The sequence below is a fragment of the Neofelis nebulosa genome, chromosome 3 (genome assembly GCF_028018385.1).
Source record: "Neofelis nebulosa isolate mNeoNeb1 chromosome 3, mNeoNeb1.pri, whole genome shotgun sequence".
NCBI lineage: Eukaryota > Metazoa > Chordata > Mammalia > Carnivora > Felidae > Neofelis > Neofelis nebulosa.
Window position 1 is genome coordinate 143,020,855 of NC_080784.1, and position 19,452 is coordinate 143,040,306.

General features: G+C 39.3%; 1 protein-coding gene across 4 annotated transcripts in view; it reads right to left on the bottom strand.

Annotated features, from left to right (window-relative positions):
• Positions 1–2,162: 2,162 nt before the first annotated feature.
• Positions 2,163–19,452, bottom strand: part of ANXA3 (annexin A3) — a 55,131-nt gene continuing 37,841 nt past the window's right edge. For all 4 annotated transcript variants that reach the window (XM_058722159.1, XM_058722161.1, XM_058722160.1 and 1 more), the window contains 6 exons: positions 16,877–16,933; positions 16,400–16,493; positions 14,398–14,493; positions 13,411–13,469; positions 11,244–11,366; positions 2,163–2,725 (listed from right to left, as the gene is read on the bottom strand). In XM_058722159.1, the coding sequence (XP_058578142.1) occupies positions 2,666–2,725; positions 11,244–11,366; positions 13,411–13,469; positions 14,398–14,493; positions 16,400–16,493; positions 16,877–16,933 (489 nt within the window). In that variant the 3' untranslated portion in view covers positions 2,163–2,665. The remainder of the gene's footprint in view (positions 2,726–11,243; positions 11,367–13,410; positions 13,470–14,397; positions 14,494–16,399; positions 16,494–16,876; positions 16,934–19,452) is intronic.

A 19,452-nucleotide genomic window follows, 5' to 3' on the forward strand; every position in this document is an offset into this window, starting at 1 on the left:
TTCTCCAGAAGACCCAATACCCTGGCCAGCTTCATAATATATTCCTTTCTACAGTGATGGGTAGTGTGGAAGAAGTGCTCTGCATATGGGTAAAATTTCTGAACTTTTCTCTAAGTCTACCTTTAGTGTAGTGATGTTAGTTTCTTTTCCCAAGCCTGGGAAGCGGAGATTCAGGTATACCTACAAATGTTTAAAAAACTGCCCTAAATTCACTTATATAGGTCAAAGGCATAGAGGAAAAATAACTTCATTCACCCAAATAAGATTTATCATGTGCCTTTTATGTGCCAAGCATGTTCTAAGAATAGGAATATTGCAGTGAATGCAACAGACAAAAATCCCTGCATTCAAATAACTTACATTGCAGGGTTGAAAGGAACAGTGATCCCAAGGCAGGATAAATTCTAAGGCAAATAGTGGCTAAGAGCCTGGACACTGGAGTTGGCTGCTGGATTTAAATCCTGGCTCTTCCAATGGTCAAGCTCCTTAATTTCTCTAAGGTTCTATTCCTGTATCCGTGATTTATTGTCTACATTGTAAAGTTCCTTCAGGATTAATGATTTGACATATACAAAACTGTTTAACATAGTGCCTGATACATAGTAAGTACTCAATGAGTATTAGTAATGATTTACTGCTTGGTGAGACACTCATTCACTAAATCAAGCCAAAATCATGGAGCAAACTTGACACCTAACTACCTTGGTTACCATATTCTATTAGTTTTATCTTTTAAACATTTCTTAAGTGTGTTCATAGGTTTTTGTCCTCCCTTGCCATTATCTTAGCTCAGGCTGATACTTCGAGACTTGATTAGAGAACTTGCCAAGGGAGCTCCTGCCTCTAGCTTTCTTCTCCCAAACATCCTTCTCCCTTGAGCAAAAATTTGACATCATTTCCCCGATTGAAATCTTCCTGGAATGCTCCTTCCATCCATGACTCTCCCTTGCTTGAGACTCTTTAGCACGAGACAGTTGTGATCTGGCCCCTGCCTATCACCGGTCACCATACCCCCACCTTGTTTTTTAAGCCTCCATACATAACCTTTGGGTAGCACTGTGCACACATTGTGCTAGTTCATAACTCTGTGACTTTGCAAGTGCTCTCAGCTATCTGGAGAGCCTCTCTTCTTCTTCTTTACTGGTGGAGTTTGTAACCTTCGATAGGCTGAATTACTGATCCAGCCTCCATACCACTTCCGTTTCTTACACAATGTTATTTCCCTCAATGCACGTGGTACATTTGTGTTGTGATTATATGCACACGTCATGCTCCCTGAACAGATTTTAAGGTCCTTGGCGAAAGGAAATGAGTCTCAGTCCCCTTGGTGCATCCAATACCTACTTAGCACAGAGCTTGGCACGTGGTAGATAAACCGAAGTCTGTTGAAGAACGCTGCAACGCTGTCATGGTCGTTTTGATGTTGCTTGGTAATAATAATAATAACTTGGTAATTGAGCACTTAACCATAGGGCTAAGTGCTTCAAAGGCATTATCTTTCTTAATCTTTTAAACACCCTATGAGAAAGGTAGGTGCTATAATTATCACCATTTTACAGATGAGAAAACTTCGGTTTAGCAGGGTTTAGAAGTTTTCAGGGTCACAGAACTAGTAAGCGGTAGGGCAGGAAGTCAAAACTGGCAGGTGTGCCTGACTCTAAATCTTTGTGCTTTTTTCCTGTATGCAGTCTGGAAATCCCAGAACAAGAAATAATTTGCTCTCCTTCTGAAAGTTCTCAGAATGTTTGCCAGTGGAATGCATTGATTAAAAGCTCTGGATTCACACATCCCTATTTTTAGTTCTCATACATTTATCATTTCTATTCAAGTCCAGACTGATAACTCCAACTGGAAAGTTTTACCTCATACATTTCATATTAGTCAAGGTATTTGATATTAGGTCCCTTTCAAAGATAACATGAAGGATTTTCTTTAAATGCATAGTTTTGCCAACTTATTTTAGAGGAAAAGAAACTTTAAAGAATTGATTCTACATAGCCATTCTGGGAAAGTAGTATTTAGCATGAAACAACCACAATTCATGCTTGCCATTTTGACAGGAAGTGATTAGATTAATAGTTCAGCAGCTGTTTTCCGGGGGCTGAAATAACTTATCATGCACTGCCACTCCTATAGCTTGATCACAACTAGAAAGAGCAAGCCAGGATTACATTCATTTTATTCTTTTCTTAAAGATAAATGCGATTAATAAGGTAATACATAAAGTAAAGCAGCAATAGCTTTTATAACAAAAATGCGTTTTAAAATATCATTAATTGTTAGCGACCAGCAAGACAATGTTGGTATGGGCTAAAAAACAGACAAATTACCTTTAACAAAGGCAACAGCTTTTATTAATGCTGCTTACACATTCAATGTGTTAGAATTCTGCAAACGTTCTCACTTCCTAAGCTGAAATATAATTTATCTTGTATTAGTAGATCCTTAATACCACTTAAAAATTTCATTTATGAATTCCTACATGATGCTGAGATGCTCTACTAGAATCACTTTTTGGCGTTATTATGGAACGATGGAAGTGTGTGTTAGGAAAACAGGTTGCTGTTTACGCTTGCTTGGGGTTTTCAAAACTCTGAGAAAGGAGTAAGAGCTGTTGGAAAGGCCCGTTGTGGGAGCAGCGGCCTTCGGAGATTGCGTTCTTCACTCAGTCATCTCTTCCACAGATCTTCAAGAGCGTGGTTTCATAGTTTCCAGAAGTATCTGACTGTAAGGAACAGGACCGATGGAGAGAAGGACAAATATAGCATAAATAATGAGGGGACCAAAACGAATGAAATCCCACAGTCCTGGGTGATTCAGTGGGGTGAGACTCATGACTTGTCCTATTTTGTGAAATCCATCTGTAATTCTGTTATTCATTCATACCTGAGTGTGATTATATTCCAGCCTAGCATCTTCTTTACAATATATAATGTTTAAATTCTTCCTAGGGGCGCCTGGGTGGCGCAGTCGGTTAAGCGTCCGACTTCAGCCAGGTCACGATCTCACGGTCTGTGAGTTCGAGCCCCGCGTCAGGCTCTGGGCTGATGGCTCGGAGCCTGGAGCCTGTTTCCGATTCTGTGTCTCCCTCTCTCTCTGCCCCTCCCCCGTTCATGCTCTGTCTCTCTCTGTCCCAAAAATAAATAAAAAACGTTGAAAAAAAAAATTTAAATTCTTCCTGATTCATGGCAGTTAAATTTCAATTTGGATTTGAAAAATAAGATTGCATCGATTATGTAACATTACGTAATATTACGTTTCTAATAAAACTTTAAAAATGATAATCTTGGGGCGCCTGGGTGGCGCAGTCGGTTAAGCGTCCGACTTCAGCCAGGTCACGATCTCGCGGTCCGTGAGTTCGAGCCCCGCGTCAGGCTCTGGGCTGATGGCTCGGAGCCTGGAGCCTGTTTCCGATTCTGTGTCTCCCTCTCTCTCTGCCCCTCCCCCGTTCATGCTCTGTCTCTCTCTGTCCCAAAAATAAATAAAAAACATTAAAAAAAAAATGATAATCTTAATAACATATTAATATTCATCAAACACTTGCTCTTGGAAGGGTTAACTACTTTAACCTTATAACCCTTATGACTCTATGCAGTAGGTAGCCTAAGTATGTCCATTTAATAGACAGATAAAATGAGAAAAACAGAGGTTAGGAAATCATATAGAGACTAATAAACAGGTAGGGCCTGGCCCCTTAACACCATGCTACATTGCCTGACATTCCCAAAGTGCATGCTTCTCAGTTCCTTTCCCCTAGGCTAGCCGAAAAAGATCTTTGTTTAGACAGACAACATGTGAGATTCAGGCTTGTGTACAAAGATGCCATGTTTGCTAGGCAAAACAGGTAAAACTTTTGCATAGCATTGGAGGTAAAACTTGGCTTTTAATCTAGACTGTTTAAAATCCTCACACTATTCTCATTTTATTCAAGGCAACTCAAACAGTGAGCACTTCTTACACCCAAGTTTCACACCAGGATAAATATTAGAGTAAGCAGTAATGCAAAAGACACAATGAAGAAAGGTTATTTAGAGCTTATGCGTTGCTTTCACAATGAGACACAATAGGCGTTAATATACATTCTCTTATTTTATATAGACTGTGGTTCTTCCTCTGTTGGGCTTTCCAAGTTTTGCTCTGCCAGATGTAATAATCTCTGGAACTGCAGATAAACCAACAGTGCTCTCACTGGGTGTTAAAACAGCTCCCTTTACCATCTCCGACCAAGTTGTAAACAATTATTAGCGGTTCTATCAGTTAGACAAGAAAATACATCCAAGTAGTTAGAGGTGCCTGGGTGGCTCAGTCGGGTAAGTGTCTGACATCGGCTCAGGTCATGGTCTTACAGTTCATGGGTTTGAGCCCCGCGTCGGGCTCTGTGCTGACAGCTCAGAGCCTGGAGCCTGCTTCAGATTCTGTGTCTCCCTCCCTCTCTGCCCCTCCCCTGCTCGCACTCTGTCTCTCACTCTCTCTCTGTCTCAAAAATAAACATTAAAAAAAAATTTAAGAAAAAGAAAATACGTCCAAGTAGCTTAACATAAAATGCAGATCCATTCTCAGTACTAAACAAATGTTCATCCTTTCTTCTACCTCTATACCTTTATGCCTTCTAGTCAAATGGCTATTCTAGAAATTTTACAACCACAAAAAAGTTAATGTATTTTCAAAGCCTTTGAACATAATTTATGTCTTCCGAGGCTCTTAAGAAGTTAAATGTCTGTGTTGGTGTATTTTAACAGTGGTACCACTGATTCTTTCTTCTCCCAACTTTGATCCCATCTTTTATTCTCTACATTTAATCCATCCTGCCAATTATTTCTTTGCAGTGGTTTTTACGTTATTCCTTTTTCCATTCTGACCATGACAAATCTGCTTTAGGCTCCCATCTCTTGTCACTAGTTTCCTTGGCTCTAGATTCATCAACTGTATTCTCCCACTGTTAATTCTTACTGTTCTCAATTCTAAGCTTTTTTCTCTTTTATATTTCTTCTCTTCTATACTCTTACCTATATTTTCTCCTTAGAGGATTTTCATTCACGTCCAGCTATTCAGTAACATAACTGACTCTGAAAATATATCTTATACCACTAGCTCCTGACATGACAATTCCACTTCCATGTTTCGAAGACATCTCTAACTCAACATGTGTAAAACCAAACTCATGAACTTCTCCCCCATTCCCAAAAAAGAAAATTAAAAAAACAAAAACAAACAAACAAACAAACAAACACACCTAAAGCCTGACCTTCGTGCAGGGAATGGCATCACTATCTGTTCCCAAGTTAGAAACCTGGAAGTCATCCTTGACATCTTTTCTTTGTTGTTCCTTCTACCAAGGTAACACAACAAGTCCCCTAAGTTTTAATTCCTAAATATCTTTTGAGCCTTTGCTCTTTGATCTCTTTGCATTATTACTTTGCAATCCCCAGTTGTAGCAGCTCCAATATGACTAATAAAAGAACTCAACACCCCCAAATCTCTTCCTTCTTCTCTCCAATGCATTGTCTGTGATCACAGGCATCTTTTCAAAATGTACTTCTGATCATGACACTATGCACTTAAGTGGAAAACTCTTCAAGGTTCTTGGGCTCAAGACAAAATCTTCAAAGGTTGACAAATGGTCCTGGGTGATCTGGTCCCTTCAGCCTTATTTCTCATTATGTTTCTTTACCATGAGGTCTTTCCCCTTGTAATTCCTTTTCCTTTTGTTGAAATGCTTTACTGATTCTCCAACCCCACAACCTTTGTCTACTCATTTTTAGAACTCAATCATAACTTCTTCATGGAAGCTTTTCCTATCCCTATCCTATGGTCTGACAGCACTGTATCTCTTTCCTTTACATTTGACATAGTTGTAACTTTACATTTATTTGTAATTCCATAAGGACGGGGAAACTTTTTTTTTCTTTGCTTGTAATTGTAACTCTGAACCAGGTACATAATATGCATTTAGTAAATATCTCTAGTGGATGAATGAAATACAAATTCTGTGACCTCAAAACTCTCTTTCATCTGAATTCATCTTGCCAGTTGGATTTTGTTTTTCAGTATTCCCCAAGGTAGATCGCCTCATCAATCAAGTGCCTTACTGCTTCTGTCCCTCCTACTCCTAACCATACATACATTTCTAGAGCATTCACCTGAGTCCCTGTTGAGCAGCATAGCACCTGGCCCACAGGAGGCACTCAACACAAGCTTATTAAACCTCAAAGGTAGGCTCAAGACCCACTTCCCCAAGAAACATTCCCTATCTAACCCCAAACTTCTTTACTCTGAATTCCTGTGTTGCTCTCCTCTGTACCACAGTATTTAATTTAATTGTATGTTGTTTCATAGTATATTCTTCTAATTATCTTACTTATGTTCACCTCAAATCTCCACATAGACTATGCGTTGAGGATGGCTACTATGATTTCCATTAAAGACCTTGGAATTGTACTATTTATTAAATAGCTACTTAGTTTGTTGCTCAGTGAAATCTTATTAATGTAATTTTATCCAAATTTTGTATTAATGTCTTACTACTAAGTAATGAGAGGGACACATTTGTGTTTCCTACTCTCTCTCTCTCTCCTCCTCTCCCCCACCAATCACCAACACCAGAAAGGTGTAATGAGCAGAAAAATGAGCAGAAAAATGTCCAAACTATAGGCAGAAGGAAGAGGAGGCAGAACCAAAAGTCGGGTGATATGCAATTATAGACATTTAGAATTATAGAAATTTAATTTAATTTAATTTAATTCTATAATTTAGAATTATAGAAATTTAAACATCAAAAAAATCCTATGTGTCAGTATTGAAAATGTAATGAGATTACTTAATAGTAAATAATGTTATACTTAATAGTATACTTAATAACACATTTTCTTTTGTTTGTCATTTTTGCAATGTGATTTGTGCTTCTGAAGTTTTATTTAAAAATTCTTTCCTTGCTCCTGGGTCACAAAGGTAACTCTTGTATTTTCTTGGATTAACTTTCTTTTTTTTTTTTTTTTTGTTTTTAATTTTTTTTTTTTTCCAACGTTTTTTATTTTTTATTTTTGGGACAGAGAGAGACAGAGCATGAACGGGGGAGGGGCAGAGAGAGAGGGAGACACAGAGTCGGAAACAGGCTCCAGGCTCCGAGCCATCAGCCCAGAGCCCGACGCGGGGCTCGAACTCACGGACCGCGAGATCGTGACCTGGCTGAAGTCGGACGCTTAACCGACTGCGCCACCCAGGCGCCCCTCTTGGATTAACTTTCTAATTTTATCTTTTATCTTTGGGTTTTTAGTTCATCTGCAGTTTACCAATGATATGGGGTTGGGCAGGATCCAGTTTTATTTTTCACTGTAGAATTGACCAGATTTCCCAAATACATTTTTACTAAATTATCTGTCCCTTCCCTACTGATTTATGGTTTTCCCTCTATCCTATGAGTTTCCACAAACAATTGAATTTGTCTCTAAGGTCTCCAATCTGTTCCATTGCTTAATTTGTCTGTTCTTACTCCAAAACTACACTTAAAACAATAATGGCTTTGTACCATGTCAGTCTCTAATAGGACTAGCCCTTTCCCTATCTTTACTCTTTTTTTAAGTTTATTTATTTATTTTTGCGATAGAGAACACAAGCAGGGGAGGAGCAGAGAGACAGAGGGAAACACAGAATCAGAAGCAGGTTCCAGGCTCTCAGCTATCAGCGTAGAGCCCAACGTGGGGCTTGAACCCTTGAACTGTGAGATCATGACCTGAGCCAAAGTGGGATGCTTAACCGACTGAGTCACCCAGGTGCCCCTTTACTCTTATTCAAGGTTGATTAATCATGAATCTTTATTCCTTCACATAAATATTAGAGTAAGTTAACCAAGTTCCTCAAAGAAATCTACCTGGAATATTGATTGAAATTGCATTTGATTTATATGGCTTACTTTGAGGAATTACTGACATCTTTACAATATCCTATCATATTACTCAAGTGATATGAACCAGCTCTCCATTTACTGACATATTTTATGCTCTTTAGAACAGTCTTAAAGTTTTCTCCATAGAGTTATATAGTTTTTGTTTCTATTATGAATGGTAGCTTAATTCTGATTATATAGTCTAAGAAGGACTATTAATTTTTACAGGTTGATCTTTAACTGGCAACACTGTGGAATTTTTATTACTGATAATAATTTATAATTCCTGTTGATTTTTTCTAGAAAGATGATTGTATCTACTGAAAATAACGGAAGCTTCAACACTTCCCTTTGAATCTTTACACATATTTTTTTTCTTCCTTTCCAATACTGTCCAGGACCCCTAGTCCTCTGTAAGATAGCATTAAGGTATATTAATGGTAGTAGTAGCATGGTATGTATTAGTATGTAGGGAATATTATTGTTCTGATCCTTATCTTAAAGGAATTGCATCTAAAGTTTCTCCACCGAGTATAAATATGTATTTGTTATAATATGTTGGTATGTAAGCTTTATCAATTTAAGGAGGTTTGCTTCTATTCTTTTTTTTTTTTTAATTTTTTTTTTTTCAACGTTTTTTATTTATTTTTGGGACAGAGAGAGACAGAGCATGAATGGGGGAGGGTCAGAGAGAGAGGGAGACACAGAATCGGAAACAGGCTCCAGGCTCCGAGCCATCAGCCCAGAGCCTGATGCGGGGCTCGAACTCACGGACCGCGAGATCGTGACCTGGCTGAAGTCGGACGCTTAACCGACTGCGCCACCCAGGCGCCCTGCTTCTATTCTTAATTTGGTAAATGTTTTTATCATAAATAGGTATTGGCCCTTTTCAAAAGCTTTTTCTGAAAATATTGAAATAATTATATAATTATCTTTTAAATGTGTGCAATGTGGGCAATCATATTAATTTTCTGATGTTGAGCCATTCTTTCATTCCTGGATTAAACCTCATTTGATTTTGATGCGTTATTTTTTTTGATAAACTGATACATTCAGGGGAGACTGGGTGGCTCGGTTGGTTAAGCGTCCCACTTCAGATCAGGTCGTGATCTTGCAGTTTGCGAGTTCGAGCCCCGTGTCGGGCTCTGTGCTGACAGCTCAGAGCCTGGAGCCTGCTTCAGATTCTGTGTCTCCCCCTCTTTCTGCCCCTCCCCTGCTCACGCTCTCTCTCTGTCTTTCAATAATAAATAAATGTTAAAAAAATATTTAAACTGATACATTCAGTCAATATTTTACTCTTTGCTATCTATGTTCATAAGTGACATGAATTTGTAATTTTCTTTACCCTATATCTTTGGAATCAAGATTATACTAAATTCATAAAATGAATTAGGCAGCTTTCACTTTTCCTGTTTTCTGGTACAACTTGTATAAGATTTGTTCCTTGAAAGTTTGGTGAAGTTCACCTGTGAGTCTATCCGAGCCTGGGATTTTGGGGGAGGTAGGTCTTTGGTCTCCTTTGTAATTTGTTTTATACTTATTGATTATTGAAATAGTTTAATTAAGCTCTCTATTTTTTTTCCCTGATCCAACCCAACATTTCATTTAAAAAAATGTACCTTAGGTGATAGAAATGAAGAAACCTTATGTAATTTTAAATTACAAACTGAATTCTTTAGCCAGGGATTTTTCTTTTCTATCAAGGCAGGCATAGTTTAGATATTTCCTAATATAATAAGCCTCAATTAGCCAGACTACTGCGGGAGGGAGAACTAATGGTTAATTTAATTTTCCAGTTTGCTGAGGGTGAACTGAAGGCCTTCTTTATGTTTCAACCTTGTTACTGGCAATCTTTATAAAATGTATGAGTCTACTTTTCTGCCTTAGTAAGTACAATATGGTTAACATTATTAAATCTTCCTGTGTTGATTGAAACTATTGTGATGTGTCAGAATCGATTCAAATTGCATTGAGTGTGAACTGATGAAATCTGTGCTAAGCCCCAGGCACAGTCTGAGAGGTGCCTTGTTGAATAAGTTCCTCAATTTCCACTTCAGCATGCAGCACCTTCTGCAAAGGTTTAGCGTAAAAACAAAAGCTCTGGCTGAAAGAAAAATAGGATTCGTTTTGGTGAATGAATCGAGTTGACTACATGATGTGCAAAGGGAAGTGCACTGGTAACATTTACCAGGATTACGAATGTATTTACATCTGCCTCAGCAATCCTACTGGCGTATGGGACTGTATCCCTTAGATACACTTGCACCTCATGAAATTGGGCATGCATAGCACAACATCATTCAATTGTTTGCAGCAGCAAGAAACTGGAAACATCTATTGATATGGTGGGTGCAAATACATAAGCAATGGAATGATGTGCAGTTGTTAAAAAGAATGAGAAGACTTCCTATAAACTGAAATGAAAAGAGTTCCACAGTGCAGAACCATGCTCTCTATGTTTTGAGTAAAACAAGAGGAGATTTAACTATGCTGCACACCTGAAACTAACGGGACATTGTATGCCAACTATACTTCCATTAAAAATAGGAACTTTAAAACATGTGTTTTTATTTCCTTCTATTGTCATAAAGAAAAATTGAAATAAATAAGACTATAAATAAATAAGAATACAATATAAAATATAGGTAACTGATTTGCATATATAATTCAAAGAAGAAGGACAATTAATGGCCACTAAACCTAAAAGAAAATGTTGAGTGTCTGTTATGTGCCTGGGATTTTGGAGCTGAAAAATAACCACTATCTTTGGGAGACATTTTGTTATCACTATTATTTATATATTTATTTATGTGTTCATTCATTTGTTTATTTATGCCATCACTATTTAAAATTTTTTTTTTCAATTCCTCAAGTTGTACACTTTATTTATTTTTATTTTTTTAATATAATTGTTGTCAAATTGGCTAACATAGTGTGTACAGTGTGCTTTTGGTTTTGGGGGTAGATTCCCGTGGTTCATCACTTACATACAACACCCAGTGCTCATTTAACATTTATTCATTTTTGAGAGAGAGACAGAGTGTGAGTGGGGGAGGGGCAGAGAGAGGGAGACATAGAATCTGGCGCAGGCTCCAGGCTCAGGGCTGTCAGCACAGAGCCTGATGCGGGGCTTGAACTCACAGACCACGAAATCATGACCTGAGCCGAAGTCGGACACTCAACCAACTGAGCCACCCAGGCGCTCCTATGCTATCACTATTTTAAACTCAGAAAACACATTCATGCATTGACAGGGAGTAAGAAAACTGAGTCACATATCTCTATGTTTACAGAGTATACAGGAAAGAAGATGAGTAGAAAAAGGCAATATGTGTTTTACTACTTTCAAGGGGAGACTTACTTTAATTGCTGAATATAGGGAATACCCATAATGCTTCTTAAACTCTGCTTGAATGTCCAAAAGGTCAATTTCCGATCTGGAAACCATTATTCGGTTCAGAGTAAACTCATCAGTTCCAACACCCTGTTAAGAAATACAGGTGTCCACAATACACATCTCACTGGCCGCAAAACAATATATAGATCTATACTTACAGGAAATAGATAATGCTGCACAAAATATTCAACCACAGTGACTCTTCTCCACTCATTTGTCATCAAACTTTATCATTCATATATTCAAGAAATATTTATTGAGCATTTACTCTGTGCCATCACCATGCCAAATGTCAAAAACAAAAACGAGATACCCTTTTTAAGCTTTCAATTTTGTAAAGGATACAGGCAAGAAAACAAGCCATTACAATATAATCCAACATATGGGAAATATTGGGTACTATGGGAGCATATGTAAGGAGAGCCTAAAATAGATCAAGAATTAGGAAAAGTCTGTCTGAGAAACTGGTATTTGAGCTGGGGCCTAAATAATCAGCCAGATGAAAAGAAGGTAGGGCTCACACAGAGAGGGGGAAAAATGTTCCAAGAGAGGAGACAGCATGCATGAAGGTTCAGGCCAAGAAAGAATGCCACATTCAAGGATGCATAAATAATGGGGAAGAATCATAGCAAGAAATGTGTCTGAAAAGGCTGGACCTTGTAAACCACGAAATGAAATTCTGACTTTACCCCAAATGTGGAGAAAAACTGCAATCTGTTGAACATGACAGTGTTGAGAGCAGATCAGATTTGTGTTTCAGGAAATCCCTTTGACAGAAGCATGCAGATGGGATTGCAGGGCAAGAGTGGGATACAGAGAACAGAATGCGACTACAAGCTTTGGGACCCATCCAGGGGTGACTGTGTAACAAGAAGAGAGCTCATGATGGCCTGACCTAGAATAATGGTGGTAGGAATGGAGAAAATGTGTAGATTTAAGGGGTGCTTACAAGGGTATATTGACAAAATTTAGGGATGTATCATTTGGGGAGAATGAAGGAGGGAAAAAAGTGTAAAATTTCTTGCCGAGCAGTTAGGTGGATATTGACACTATTCATTTCTTCATTCATTCAACAAACAGTTACTGAACATCTACTACATATCAGACGTTGCTCCATGTACTGTGCATACGGTAGTGAACAGCACAGATTATATCTCTATTTGCATGGAGTTTACATTCTAATGGATGGAGATGGACAGTAAAGAAAATTAACATGTTTATGTAAATAGTAGTAAGAATTACATAATGGGGTGTGACTGAAAAGAAGCAAACTGACCTGTTTAGTCAGGAAAGATCTCTCTCAGGAGGTGACCTGAAAGGTGAGAAGGAGCCAGCCAGAGGTAGATCTGGAGAAGGTACATTCCAGGGAGAGAGGGCAACAAACTCAAAGACTCTGATGGGGGAAGACATTTGGCATAGTCAAGGACAGAAAGAAGGCCAAGGTGGGTAAGGCATGGGGGACAAAGATAGGGTGAATGGTATAACTTCAGCAAGTAGGGCAAGGCTGGTTCCTGTTGGGGCTATCCACTGAGGTGACTGAACACAGGACAGGAAGCACCTTCGGGTGGGGGGTGAGCTGAGGGACTTGGCGTGTTCACTCTGAACATAACTTTGAAGGCACATGTGGACCTTTATAGGAAATTTCCAGTGAAGACCCTGAAGTAAGCATCTTCTAAAGTTCCAGGCTCAGTGCAAAGGTCTGAAGATAGAAAAGAGCAAGAAAAATGCCTGTACTCAGAGACCTCACCATCTATCAGCGGTAAATAGACAAGGAAACCCAGGGTTTCTATGGCACGAAAGGCTACTGACTCAGCTTGGTTTAGTTTAAGAAAGGCAGTTTGAGAGGCCACTGGATCTAATGGGTCAGGCTTGAGTCTTGGTGTTCTGAAACAACTTTTACTGCCTGCATATACTGTGAAGTGGAGGAAACGATTTAGTCAACACATCACTGTACCTGTCTCTATAAGGATTAGGATACTCTCTACCTATGAGACAAATTAGTAGACAATTTAGCAACAAAAAAGAACTCATCAAAGGAGAAAAGAAACATGAAATTCCATCAATATTATGCAATACTTTTCATATTCTTCTTGAGGGAGAATAAGAATGTATATGAAATTTCCAGACAAACCTTTAAAGCTTGATGCAGTCTTTCAGCTAAAAAGGCAGGCATGCTTCTGGCACAACGGACTGTTATAAAAAAGCAAAGTAATGTTCAGTTTCATTTAATGGAAACTGAGTCAATCTGTGGTAATATATTTTTTAAAAAGATTCTTTGAGTAACCATACCACTCTACCCCCTCGTCACCACTGGCTTTTATTGAGAGTGAAGAGGGGAATGCTTCACCTGAATTTCAGAGGCTTATCACGTCATATTTGCACAGAACGTTAGCACAGTAATTACCTTTAGTCATGAGGAAAATAAAATTACCTGCCAGAGAAACTCCCACAGCAGCCGACTCATCTCCAACTCCCAGACACAGCAACACCTACGCTTACACCGCTAACTCCCTAGGGTGTACCTTTGCTCTGCTTCTAGCATCTTTAACTGCTGATAAATAACAACGAGGCAGAGACCTCATTGAGAAGACCCATCCACTTATGTAACAGTGTTTTGCGTCTGCTCCTTAATTCACATGTCTCTAGGAACAGATTTGGTCTGTGACTGACCTTCTGTTCGATACTCCTGGTTGGCATGGCCAAGAGGGAGAAGACCTATAGCTCTGACCGGGGCTCAGTTTTGGGAAGCCATTGATATCTTCCAAAAATAACCAAATATGATGAATCACTAAATTGGCTTAGTTGCTCAGTCTTTCAACAAGCCCCAATAAAAATGGCAATATAAATGTAATATTTTCATCTTTCAGGGAGTTTACAACCCAAGCGTGGTGACAAACCAATACAAAATTAAAAGACAAAGTAAAACCTAAAAAGATAACTGCTTCATGCATCCATTTAACAATATTTGTTGAGCATATCGTGTGTACCATGGACTGTGCTAGGGGATATGGGAGCATAAAGATGCATCACTCAGGATTCTTACAGGAAAGGAGCTAATCTTCACATCAATTTAAAACAAGTGCAAAGTAACTCAGTTTACAAACACTCAAGGGCTTACCTATGGCCAGCAGTAAGTCTTCAAAATGCCCAGATAATTCTCCTTTTATGCTGTCCTCAATGTCCTTCTGGCTAATATTTCTATATTCATCAAATGCTAGAAAGCAACACCATAAAAATATTTAAAGCATCCCAGTTGACCACACTCGAATATATTCTGGTTTTTTTATTTGATATGCAGCAAATCAAGTTGTTAAATGTCAAACTCAAAAACTCCTTCTTCAAACCATCAAAACTTGAACATGGAAGTTTTTCTTGTTTCTTTTAAAAAAAATCATCTGCAGTTGGGGCGCCTGGGTGGCTCAGTCGGTTAAGCGTCCCACTTCAGCTCAGGTCATGATCTCACGGTCCATGAGTTCTAGCCTCATGTCAGGCTCTGTACTGACAGCTCAGAGCCTAGAGCCTGCTTCAAATTCTGTGTTCACCCCCCACCCCTCCCCACTCGTGTTCTGTCTCTCTCTGTTTCTCAAAAATAAATAAATGTTAACAAAAAAATTAAAAAGAATCATCTGCAATAAAACCTAAACTTCACTGGCCATTTTCTTCAATGATCTCATTCTGTCTTCTCTCCTCCCCCTTCCCAGGCTGATGGAATTTAAAATCACCTGAAAGGTTAAATGAAAAATGATTTATCTAGGGCAATGGGCTACTTTTAAATTATAGCAGCACCTGGGAACAACAGTGTGGTCATTAGTCAAATATGTTTTATCTCCTAATGAAATCTTAATTATGAAGATTTCTTTCTGCTGAGTAAGTCACCCCAAAGGCAGCATGGCCTACTCACACTTACCAGAAGGTATTCAGATTTCTTGATCCGTTTTTGCCCCAAAGCAAAACCCACACATACATCCCTAAGTATGTAGGCATACTTTGTAAGCCAAGTAAATTTTGAAAAAAAAAAATTTTGGAGAGAAATCTAGGATTGTTTGGTTTTTATGTTTCAAATAAAGATATTAATAAAGGAACTATAATACACTATTACCATTATTTTATAAAATAAGTGAAATTTTAATGCCAAAATCAAGGAAGGGCAATTTCAGAATTAAAAAGTCACAGTAATATCCTTATGCTTCCTCATTTTTCCATAAACTCAGCATAAGCCTAATCATGTGCTGCGGTTGCTCTATTGACCGACACCTGGGAGCCACACTCAGCTATTCACAGCGAATGGAGTTCTGGGCTTCTGGGTGCTGTTGCTTCCAGGTGGTTCAGGGAGATACATGAATGAGGAGGTGGGTGCTTAGCAGTTCCATGTAATAGTCAGCCTAAGCAAAAAAACTATGGGGGCGCCTGGGTGGCGCAGTCGGTTAAGCGTCCGACTTCAGCCAGGTCACGATCTCGCGGTCCGTGAGTTCGAGCCCCGCGTCAGGCTCTGGGCGGATGGCTCGGAGCCTGGAGCCTGTTTCCGATTCTGTGTCTCCCTCTCTCTCTGCCCCTCCCCCATTCATGCTCTGTCTCTCTCTGTCCCAAAAATAAATAAAAAAAAAAAGTTGAAAAAAAAAATTAAAAAAAAAAAAAAAAAAAACTATGCTCCCCTTTCCCCAATTTGCTTTATATCAGAAAAAGCTGAATATTCATTCTCATTAATGCATTAAGATACTCTCACCCACAATGCCTGGTTTTTCTGGAAAGTGGCTAACTAGGGAAGTGGCTAATTGGGTTGGAAGCATTGCCTCAACTTCCTGAATACCATTAGAATACTCCTCTCTCCTCTCACCCCAGAGGGCTCCCCCTTTCTTTCTCCTTGCCATCTTCTCCCATCTGTTACCTGTCACTAGTGAGTGATGTACTCAACCTGGAGGGGAAGACAAGAGCAGTGTCAGTTGTATCTTGAGCTGGAACACAGCTCCCCCATGTTTTTTTTTTTTTCCTGAAGTGTTTATACATGCAAATGGAATAGACTTTGCTATTTTTAACTTCATTTTACATAATTTTGTATATTAAGCCAAAAAACATTTGCAAATACAACACAAAGCAAAAAGGATTGTAATGTGAGTGCATACTCAGTTTCAGTTGAGGAAAACTCCTTAAACACAGGATCTCGGTGAATTTATCTTCATCTGTACCCCATCTGTTCTCCCCAGCATTATAGAGAATCTATTGGATAAAAAGGAAGACCTAGAATGTTATTATGGACACAATCTCTCTCTCTCTCTCTCTCCTCCTCCTCCTCCTCCTTCTTCTCAGAGGGTATGGAATGACAAGAGGAGGTCCTTGGTTGTAGAGTTCAGGGAGATAACCTCTTTTCCAAGTCTCTCACCGTTCCACTGTTAGCAAACTAGGTATCTAAGAGGGTGGCTGGAGCCATAAGAATAATACCCACCACTGGGGAAGGCAGAGGGCTAGGGTGGGTGATGCCCAGCCTTCAGGCTTCTCCTTCAGAGAGGACAGGAGAAGACAGCCAGTGATGCCAAATGAATGAAAAGGCAGTCAAGGAGGAAAAAGGTTACAGGAGATGTTTTCTTTGCTCTATTACTGACCTGGGCATCCTTTTTGGCCAGCTGCTCATCCACGTTTAGACTTTCATCTCTTCTGCCCTAAACAGGGAAGATGCAAACAAAGGTAATCCTCTTAAATAAAGAAGACTCTAAGACTCGGTATTCCAATCAACAGGATGTTTTAGAGATTTTTTTCTCCAGCAGAGGCCAGGAAACACAGAGGAATCAGGCACTCGGGGCTCCCGTTGTGGCTCTGCTACTCATCAGCCATGATATTTGTAGCAAATCACACAATTTTCTGAGCCTCTTTTTCCTCTTCTGAAAACTCAAAGATCTTAAGGGAATGAAAACACAAGCCACAGACTGGGAAAAATATTTACAAACACACATCTAGTACAGGATTTACATCCAGAAAACATAAAGAGCTCTAGACACTCACATAAAATAATGAAAACCTACTTTTAAAATGGGCAAGAGATCTGCCCAGATATCAGAAATACAGTTGGCAAGAAAGCACATGAAAAGATGCTCAATATCATAGGCCATTAGGGAATAGAAAATAAAAAAATAAATGAGATACCACTACATACCTATTAGAAAATGGCTAAAATCCAAAACACTGACAACACCAAAGGATTTGGAACAACAGGAACTGCCATTCCTTGCTTGTGGGAATGCAAATCGATACAGCCACTTTGACAGTCTGGACATGTCTCACAAAACCAATCACACTTTAACCATAATCCAGCCACTGTGCTCCTTGACACTGACCAAATTGAAGTCCACACAAAAACCTGTACATGGATGTTTGCAGAAGTTTCTGTACCTAATTGTCCAAACTTGGAAGAAACCAAGATGCCCTTCAACGGGTGAAACAAACTGTCATATATCCACACAATGGAACAGTATTCGGCGATAAAAAGGAAAAGAGTTATCAAGCCATGAAAGACACTTAGCATATTACTAAATGTAAGAAGTCAGTCTGAAGAGACAACATACTGTGTGGTTCCCATCATATGTCATGCTGGAAAAGGCAAAACAATAGAGACAGTAAAAAGACCAGTGTTAGGCAGGGTTTTGAAGGGAGGAGGAGAAGGATGAAGAGCTGGAGTGTAGGAATTTTAGGGCAGTAAAACTATTCTGTGTGATACTGTAACGGTGGATACATGACATCATCCATTTGTCCAAACCCATGAGTGAATCTTAATGTCCACTATGGACTCTAGTTAATAATAACAATAATAATAATAATGTAGCAGTATTCAATCACCAATTACAATATACTACACCATGCAAGATATTAATAGCAGGGGAAACTGTGAGGGGCATAAGGGAACTCTGTACTTTCTGCTCCATTTTTCTGGAAGTCTAACATTTCTCTGACAAATAAAGTCTATTAAAAAGACAAAACCCTTGAACTCTAACACTGAGGGCTCTGTGGCTAAGTGCATGTGTGCTTGTGCAGAGAAACTCAGCACACTACAGAAAGAGGGGAGATAGGAAAGAGGATTGCCGGAATTATTTTGAGAATTGTAGGTGAATGGCATGTTTGGCCGTAATATTTTTAAAGCACATTTATTCCCATTTGCAGACATTAGGTCCTTGTGTGTTTGTCTGATTTCCACGTGGTTTCTTTCATTTTCCTTTTCAGTGCTGCTGCCACTCCGCTGTTAGTTTGCCTTTTTATTCCGTTTAATTGCGCACTCTGCTCCAGGAAAAAAAAATGCTGACTATCGGGGCATCTGGTTGAGTTTGTGACTCTTGACTTCGGCTCAGATCATGATCTCAGCTCGTGAGTTCAAGCCCTGCATTAGGCTCTGCGCTGACAGTGCAGAGCCTGCTTGGGATTCTCTCTCTCTGCCCCTCCTCTGCTCTCTTTCTTGCTCTCAAAATAAATAAATAAACTTAAAAAAAAAATGCTGACTGTCAATGGTACTACTGCTAATAAGCCACCGCCACCACGTCTCGATCACTTTTTAGGTGCTATGTACTTTACACACAGGCGCTCTCTCTCTTTATCTTCACAACAGCCCCCGAGGTTGGTACTTTTGTTATTTTAGTTTTACAGATGTGAAAACAGAAGTTTTAAGGCTTAAAGTAACTTGTCTAAATAAAGCTACTAGGCAGCCAAGGAGCGTGAGAGTCCAGGGCAGTTTGAGTCTAAACACCTGGTCTGAAGTCCTACTCTGCAATTGCCTCTTGTGGAGGTTGTGTGCTCCTGTGCGTGCACAAACGTGTGTGTGCTCTTGCACACAAATCTGTGCGAGTGCATGTTTGCAGCAATGCCTCATCAATTTGGCTTTGTCGGGTCGACCTTTAAGGTTTTCACCATTGGAAGTAACTGAAACCATAATTAGGATAAACTGTTTTCTTGTGGCATAATGCCTCACTTCGACAAGTACTATTTCTACCCGCAGGCTGAGACCAGCGTTGGGACTTCGTCACATGTAAAGAGCTGTGTAAATCAGCTGAAAGGGGCCAGTGAGATATGGCTTAAATTACCTCCTCTCATGTACACACATGTGGTTATATCTCACCCTTGACCTTACCACCTTTATTATAAAGTCATGAGCCTCCTAAGAAGAGAGAGCTAGATGTGGGCTCATTTGGTCACACGC